At 48.4% G+C, this 8515-nt stretch overlaps 1 protein-coding gene across 1 annotated transcript in view; it reads right to left on the bottom strand.

Annotated features, from left to right (window-relative positions):
- ADCY9 (adenylate cyclase 9) overlaps positions 1 to 8515 on the bottom strand; it is a 95831-nt gene that overhangs the window by 13453 nt on the left and 73863 nt on the right. The window contains exons 3-4 of the mRNA XM_013005511.2: positions 3174 to 3278; positions 1990 to 2207 (exon numbers count right to left, since the gene is read on the bottom strand). Of these exons, the coding sequence (XP_012860965.2) occupies positions 1990 to 2207; positions 3174 to 3278 (323 nt within the window). The remainder of the gene's footprint in view (positions 1 to 1989; positions 2208 to 3173; positions 3279 to 8515) is intronic.

Raw genomic sequence — 8515 nt, forward strand, 5'->3', positions numbered from 1 at the left:
CACTGCGCCTGTGGGAAGGACGCACAGTGGGCATGCTGTGACAGTCTGGTGGCAGAATCAACACTGCCCCACAGACAGTCCCCGGTTACTCACCACCCAATTGAGGGAGCACTAGAACTGACTGCGATTGCACAACTCGTTTTAAAGGCGATTTAACCACGGGCGGTGCAGACATGTTCTAAAATTGATGTGGTATGATTGCACAACTCTCCTTGGTGTGGTTGAATGGCTGAACTATTGACTTGTATGATACGTAAACTCTGTGCTACTAAAACTGTTCAAGGGAAAACCAGTATAGACCTAGATGGAGGACATGTTGAGAAGCAACGGCTTCCCATTTTGATATTTGTGTTTAATAAAGGTGTCTGTGAATTTGTAGACTCTTTTTGACTCAAAAACTCAGGCACAACCCACCACAAGGGAGAAGGAAGGGCATTGTATAATGAGGAGGGGTCCATTTGCCAAGAAATCATAACCATAATAAATATTTATGCACCAATGACAAAACTCCAAAATACACACAACAAATTCTAACAGCACTGAAAAGAGCCAGCACCAACACTACTCAAACTATTCCAGAACACAGCACAGGAACGACCGCTTCTGAATTCTTTCCAGGAAGTCAGGGTAATGCTGATCCCACACCCAGGCAAGTCACCACTAGAAAAGAGAATTCTAGAACAGTGCCCCTCATTAATCGATCTCATCACAAGGGTTCTTTGGAGAAACAGTTGATTCTTGAGCGGGACAAGGAAGGTATAAGATGAGGCTGTAACATCTTTGGGGGGCTAGAAAATAAGAAATTTGTCTCAACAAATGATGGGAGAATGTGTCCAAAGAGCAGTCAGCCTAATGGGGCTCTCAAAGGCCAAGACTGGGAAATATAATAAGGACAGTGGTGAATTACAGTCCCTTACATGAAATCATTCAGGTTGGTGATGGATGGGTGGATGGATAATAAACGGAGAAGGGGTCTTCTTTATAGTGCAATGCCAAATGCTAAGTGTGCAGGAAGTGCCACAGTTGGAAAGGCACCATTTGGATCATTTTAGGTAAGACTGGTCAATGGATATTAAATGCAGGGGCATCTGATGAAGAACGGGCACTTAAATGATCTTTGGGTATCTTCCGACAGACTGTTTTATTACTTATAAGGAAAAAATAATAACCCCGGCTTGGAGAACTGGACCACATTTTCCCCAGTTGATCACACTCAGCATCACCCCTGAGGTGTCCTACTATAACCTGAGAAGACCCCAATATCATGTTTGCAGTATCCTGGCCATGCAGATGCATAACCGAAATCCTACGGCAAGGAAACACTTCACAAATGCAACCCCCATCACCTAGATTTCTCCAGAATGCCAGCATCATGAAAGACAAGGAGTGGCTGAGGACTAGAAATCTGAGAGGCATGGTGACTAAGCGCACTGCGTGACCTGTGGTTGACGGGGCTGGACTGGGAGGCACACAGTGCTGCGAAGGCCACTTTGGCCGACTGATAAAACCGAGTACAAGTAGATAAATATTGGATCAGTGTTCATTTTCTTGAATTTCACCCCGTAGATGTGATCGCATAAAAGAACATCCTGATTGTTTTTTACAAAACACACACAGAGCTGTGATATAGGATGTAGCTAACCATCTAATGGTTTAAGAAATGAACTTCACATATGATAAGGCTTCAAAAAGTTCGTGGAAAAATGGGATCGAATGATAACAAAGTTTTTTCCATGAAGTGTTGAATTCCCATTGGGCATAGTAAGGGAAAGAGAACAATACAACAAAGAGAGTTAAATGTTAAAAGCTGGGGATTCTGAGCAAAGGTTTTAATGGGAATTCTTTCTATTTCTCTGGACCGTTTCTGATTTTGAAATGACTTCAAGCTAAAATAAGATGCTGACAATAGAGAACAGACACTTGGAAGCACAAAGGTGGGGGCTTGTACCTGCAAAACTTTACCCTTGAGGAGCTTCGCTTCAATCTCACCTGTCTTCTTTGATGACATCAACAAAGTGTGCATCTGTTTTCTCCCGGATGTTCTTGAATCTCAGTGGAAGGAGAGCAGACTGGTCCAAGCTCACCCCTGCCCACCGTCCCTTTTCCTGTAGGATCTCACACAGCGAGGTCTGACTGTTGGTGAGCTTCTCCTTTGGGGGAGGGCTCAGCAGTCCATTCTGGGTTTTGGAATCAGGCCCTCCAGAAGCCTACCTCAAGACAAGGTGGGAACAAACACAGGGGTTAGCGTGTAGGCATTCGCCAAGACTTCTTTCTACCCCCAGCCTCTGCCATGCTGGTGTCCCACTCTCCCAGCAGCAGGTTCAACTGCAAAGGGGCCGGCGCCTTAAGATCTCTGTTTTCTACCCATCTGCCTCTCCCCTGCCCGGCTCTGCATCTCCAGGGTTCGGGCAACTAGGAAGGTACTATCAGGGGAAGAGACCAGAAGGGGGGTGGGAAGGATGCTGACAGGAGAGTCGAGGTCCTAGGAAAGTCTGTTCCCTCTAGAGCCAGCATGCCGGCGAGCAGTGTGGAGGGCTTGAGGGGCTCCTCAGAGGTGGGAGGATGGGTCTAGGGAGAGGAAGCCTTGAGCTGAGAGGCTGCATCTTAAGAAAAGTTGGGTAAATGTCAAGGATTAGATTTCTGGTGGGAATCGTGGCTGTGAGAGACATCCCGCAGCTCCCTTGGCAGAGGACGACAGCGACACAGTTTCCCTGGGGAAGTCGGCCTTCGTAAGCGGCCTGGAAAAAGCTCGTGAGTCTGGTCTTTACTTGGCTTTCCACTTGGGTCCTGGCCCTGGTCTCAAAGTCTCCAGACGTCCCACTGCTGCTTGCTCTATCTAACTCCAAGTCCCTCATCATCTCAAAAGAAGACGCTTCTTCTCTTTGCACATCTGCTTTCGATCGTGTTTTGAGCCCCACGTCCAGCTGTTTAGAGCCTTCCCTAACTTCTCTAATCCGCCCATCTTTAACCTCTCACTCGCCACAAAGGGCGTCAGTTGTGTCTCTCCATCTTGCTAGGTATTCATCTACTGAAACGCAAAGACCTAGGAGGCACGGGTGGTGTCGTCTAAGAGCAGGAATGCGCCCAGCAGAGAACCTGGGCAGAAAGAATGTCACGCGGGTGGATGAGTCAGGAGAGGAAGTTACAGGAAGTTGCGACCATAAGCGCGTTACCTTGGTGTTGTGTTTATGGTCGTCTTGGCAGCCGTTTTGTACAGCACCTCCTTCTGCACCAGCTTCAGATTTGGGAGCAAAGGTAGTTCCGCACGAAGGGCAGGTCTACAAGAAAAACACAAATCATAGGAATCGACTTGGAAAACCCAGCCACTAGACACGATTCAAACAAGTCTCCCTGTGGCTGCAATTTCTGCCATCCAGGGTGATGGAAATCAACAGGAAGGCTTGCCTGACCACCCAAGGGTGAGTCAAAAGGAAACCAGCAAAACAAAAACAAACACACAGTCATACAAATGCTCATAGCAATATTATTCATGACAACAACAAATGGGAAATAACGCACATGGGTTAACAAAACATGGTATAGCTATGCAATGGAATATCATTTGGCCCCCAAAAAGAAGGAGGTTCTGATTCAGGCTCCAACCGAGGTGAACCTTGAAGACATTGGCCTAGTGAAGGAAGTCAGTCAGTCACAAGATGTTTCGAATTGGCAAGTCTACAGATATAGGAAGCAGACTGGAAGTTGCCAGGGGCTGAGAGGAGGGAAAGACAGGAAGTGACTTCTACAGCTATCACAAGTAAAACTACACTAAAAAGTAAAGCCCCACAACTGTAATGTCATTTTTGACTCATAGTCACCCTACAGGACAGGGTCGAACTGCTCCACGGTCATGTTTACAGAGACAGATTGCCACATCTATCTTCCTTGGCACGGCTGGTGGGCTCACATGGGTGACTTTCCGTCAGCAGCTGGGTTCTTTAGCCTCTGTGCCACCTGAGCTCCTTCATGGATATCACAAACCAGGATCGACCTCAAACAAATCTACGTCAAAGGATTAGTATAAGGGAAAAGTGAGGAGCTACACATCAAGAATATCAAACGTAGGCTAGATCATCTTCATCATGTGCACCAATTTTAACCACTTTCTATAAGACACACTTGAGAAGGATTACATGCTAGCCCAATGAGAAAGAGAGTGGAGATTGATTGGTGATGTCTGCCATGGGCAAAGAAGTAAAGGGGTGGAAATACATGTCTGCATATTTGCCACCCTTGGCTCAGCACAATGTTAAAGTGTTAGCAAGTGCTCAGTAATTCGGTGTTAATTATTGTCTCTGGTTATGAAGATGGTTCATGTGGTAATGCCATATCCATGATCACAGGCAGTACAATGAAACTTGTTATCTGATCACAGTTCCCCACTGGCTATTCGAGAGACATCTCTTGGCATCGGTTTATTTCTCAGTGCCTGATCTCCTCAAATACACTTGATGCTCTTTAAGAACAGGTCGTCTGCCCTCAGGTACCGTATTCCCTATAGAGTTGGCTCTGCATTTACAACTAGAGAAGAGTGAAAGGGACTATCCAACCTCTTGGACGCTAGAGGGCGCACTGAAGACAGGTAAGGGCTGCCCTCTCTGGCACCTGCACCCTCTCTAAAGGACACACAACTTCAGACACTACATCTTCTCTCTGAAGGCACTGCAAGGGCAGTGGGGTCTGGGAGTGCCCTGGGCGGCTGCGGCCTGGGCTGGTGGCCTTTACAGGTGGGCAATGCAATGCTGTCTTTGCACTGTCTCTGGCAAGCAGGGGTTACCCTGGCTTGCAAGCCTGCTAAGAAGGAATGGTCAAATACAATAAGGGAGGTCTTGTTGAGCTACCTTCCCCCAAAGACCCTCAGGATGAGACCTCTGAGTGGAGAGGTTCAAACTTAGGGGAGGAGACCGTGCTTGGGAAGTTGGAGCTCCTCTGGGTCCTGATGGGACTCACTACTCACTGGGCCCTCCCTACACAGCCTCCTGCGGGCATGCGTATGTATCCAGGATACTCCTCCAGGTGCTGGAAAACATGCCTGTCCTTCATCTGCCACGGTGACTTTTCCTTTTTGCAGTGAGATTTTACTTATTAAAACTCTAAAACAAATAAAAGGAAACAGTTTAAAGAATGCCCTCTTCCCTGACCGGTGCTGGCTTCTCTCTTGGTGTGTCCTCCTGGCATCTGTCAGTGGCCCCTTAGGATCAGGACCGTCCCTGCCCCAGTCAGTTGGCCTGTCTTTCCCTCCTTTGTCCGGATTAATTTTGCTTTGGGTCACAGCTTCTGATGAACTGGCTCTGACCTGGGAAAGTGGGTCTTCCCCACAGAGTGGCCTCTTCGATGAGAGGTCCTCCCTGGGAGTCAGGTCTGGGGAGACCCTTTCCCGGAAGGCGAGCTGAGAAATGCACTGCCCAGCAGACAGACCCGCTGGAGGAAAATCACAATGACGACAGCAGTCGCTGCTCTGGTGGGGGCACTTCTGGGTGCTGAGAACTGCAGGTGGACCAATGGAGCTCACATCAGGGGCTCAGGCCTCCTCAGGATGGTGCTGTGGAGCAAAATTGTCTGTTTGGAGGCCTGAGGCGCATAGCTCCTTATTGACGGGCTTGGCCTCCAGAGCTGTCGGCCCCTGGTCATCACCTGGCTCTCAGTGGTCTCCTTTCCTGGACGAGGAAGACCCAGAAATACTCCTGCCCCATACTCTCCCGAGGGGACTCAGCAGTTAGGGTTGTTTTCCTGTTCCTTTGGAGCCAGGGGTCCCCAGGGAGGCACCCTGGTTAGTCGCTAAGGTCTCCTAAACAGGGAGAGTTCCAGGCAAGGGCCTGCTGGCGGGGGTTGGACTGCTTGGGCCTTCCTTGGAGAACACCCAAGAGCAAGCTGTGTGTTTCCCCAGCTTCTCTGCACCCTCATCCACAGGGACGTGAACTTTGGTGGGAAGACTGTAGCTGTTTCTCCCACATGCCCGGTCACATTTGCATTTGTTTCTTCAACACATCTCAATCCAGGCCCCCTGCGGTCTGTTCAACATGCCTGGCACACGGAGCGGGAAATGGCAGGCCCTCCCAGACGATTGCGCAGAGCACCAGGAAATCATGCCGAAGCCAACAGCTGTCCCTTTCTGTAACCGTCAGAGAAGGAGTCCGGAAACCTCTTCTCTGAGAAACGAGAGCGGGAGAGACAGCCGTAGGCCAGCCGGCATGGAACATGAATATTGAGCAAGATGTCATGCTACTAGAAGTGTCCCTTGCTCCCAACCTCCACTAACGTGGAATGTGGCAGGCAAGAACAACACCGTGGTAACAAGCACTTCCGACAGGACTTGGCCTGACACCACTCTAAGCTCCTTGCTCGGATCCATTGATTGAGCAGATCTGATGCCCAAGAAAACCCAAGCAGAGGAGAGAAGGGCCTGGCCCAGAGGCACACACTCAGAAAACGTTATCAGTGCCTGGGGGGCATGGAGTCTATACCAACTCCTGGCAAAGATCTGTGTTCCTCTGGGCTTTCCGAGGCAGAGAGACTCTGGGTGGACTTGAAATGCTAACCTTTCAGTTAGCAGCCGAGTGCGGTAATTATTCACACTACCCAGGGGAGTTTGAGGCCAGGCCTCAGGGCCCTACACCCTCAGCCCATGTGTACAGCATCTCTAAATGAACAGAGACTTCTTCTGTCGCCACGTGGGGAGGAGGAGCCTCAAAAATCCATCAGAGCAAAGAGTCGGACCCTCTTAGATGGGAAAGCCAGGTTATTGCTGTTGAAGCCAACGGACTAGGCACAAACACTTGAAGACAGATAGCGTTTTCAAGCAAAATATTAGGGAAGCATGATATTAGCGGACAAGAGAGGAATAATGATCACAAGAAGAAACAAGACATCCTGGAGATGAGAATGGGAAGTGGCAGCAAAATAACAGATGGACAGACGAATGCCCGTGACGGCCTGACACAGCCTTGGAGGCCCGTGGCATCAAAGCAGAGTACATCCCTCTAGATTCCTCCACCTCACAGACCACTGAGGAGATGAAAAGACTGCTAAAAGGCAAGGGCCGGGTGCCTATGCTGCAGAACGATTCCACCAAAAGGCAAGGCAGAAAGTATGTGGCATTTCTGGTCATTTCATGTATGTGGAATGCTTCCCGTGCCCATTAAACGATGTTGGGCAGATCTTTCCATTTCGGTTCATGGGTGTGTATTTTTATGCTTTCAATTTTGAAACAATTTTAGACTTACAGAAGACTGGAAAGAGAGCGCCTCTGTTTTTCACCCCACTTCTCTTAATAGTACTATTTTCCATAATGAGTCCAGTTATCAAGACCAAGACAAGGACACTGATTTAATACTAGTCACTAAACTACGGGCTTCCTTCCGATTTGCCAGTTTCCCTCCTCAGGGTCTTTCTCTGGGACGAAATATGTGTTAATGTGGCTAGCCTCCAATTATCAGGATGACGCAATTTACCTCCATTTTGTGATCTGATGTCATTATCCTGTGTGCTAATGAGGTGGAATTCGTGGCTGTTCGGTGAATGAGTCAGACTACAATCTATAGGATTAGGTTAGGTTTTGAGTCCATCTCTTGACATCGAAGAGATTAAACAAGTGAGAGATCAGAGGACAAAGAAGAAGAAAACAGAGAAGCAATTATCCCAGGAACAGAGCCACCAAGAAGGATGAGCTGGTCGTGGGACATGTCATTAGGACCTAGGTCCCTGTGCTGGGGAACTCCCAGACCTGGGAGAAGATTGATATCAAGATACATGGAGATCTTCATGTCAGACCAGGCTCACAGATGCTGGGAAGAGACAAGGACCTGCCTCCTACACTGTGAGCAAGTGAGAGAGAAAGCCTTCCCCTTGGAGCCAAATCAGGTGTCTGATTTCTTAAACTGGGACAGAAGAACAATTTTGTTTGTGGCAGCAACCTACTTGTGTATTTCTGTCCCTCGAAAACCAAGGCAGCCCTATCTACTTGGTCTTCTGTAGCAGACAAAAATGTCTTGGTCTCTCCCTGATTTCAATAGCCTGGACACTTGTGTAGAGAACTGGTGGGGGTTTTGTAGAATGTCGCTCCTGCTCCACTTGAGTCTACCTGATGCTTTCTCATCATTAGATTGAGGGGAGGCTCTGGGTGGGGTGGGGGTGGGGGGACTCCACAGAGGTGCTATGCCCTTCTCAGTCTACCCCATGAGGGGTATCTTCCGGTGGTGTGACATCACTGGTGTCTAGCAGGGGTTCCCACCACTGGACAGTTACCACGGTTCCTTTATAAGGAATACTAATACTTGGGAGAGAGATGCTTTGAGGCGATACAAATACTTAGTTTATCTCTAAGCTTCCATACACTCGTTAGGTGGTTTTGTTTCAGTTTCAGAAATTGACTGGAGTTGATCTAACACATACGATTTGCGGAACAGGGCAAGATCTCTTACGAGAGAGTCAAAAATGATCCCAGGAAGAAAGCTCTTCCAGAGATTTTAATACTCCACCTCATTGCTAGTAATTTTCCATCGTCATGGCAACAGGG

Source organism: Echinops telfairi, unplaced genomic scaffold (genome assembly GCF_000313985.2).
Source record: "Echinops telfairi isolate 266 unplaced genomic scaffold, ASM31398v2 ScPeMD7_5;HRSCAF=22, whole genome shotgun sequence".
Classification (NCBI taxonomy): Eukaryota; Metazoa; Chordata; class Mammalia; order Afrosoricida; family Tenrecidae; genus Echinops; species Echinops telfairi.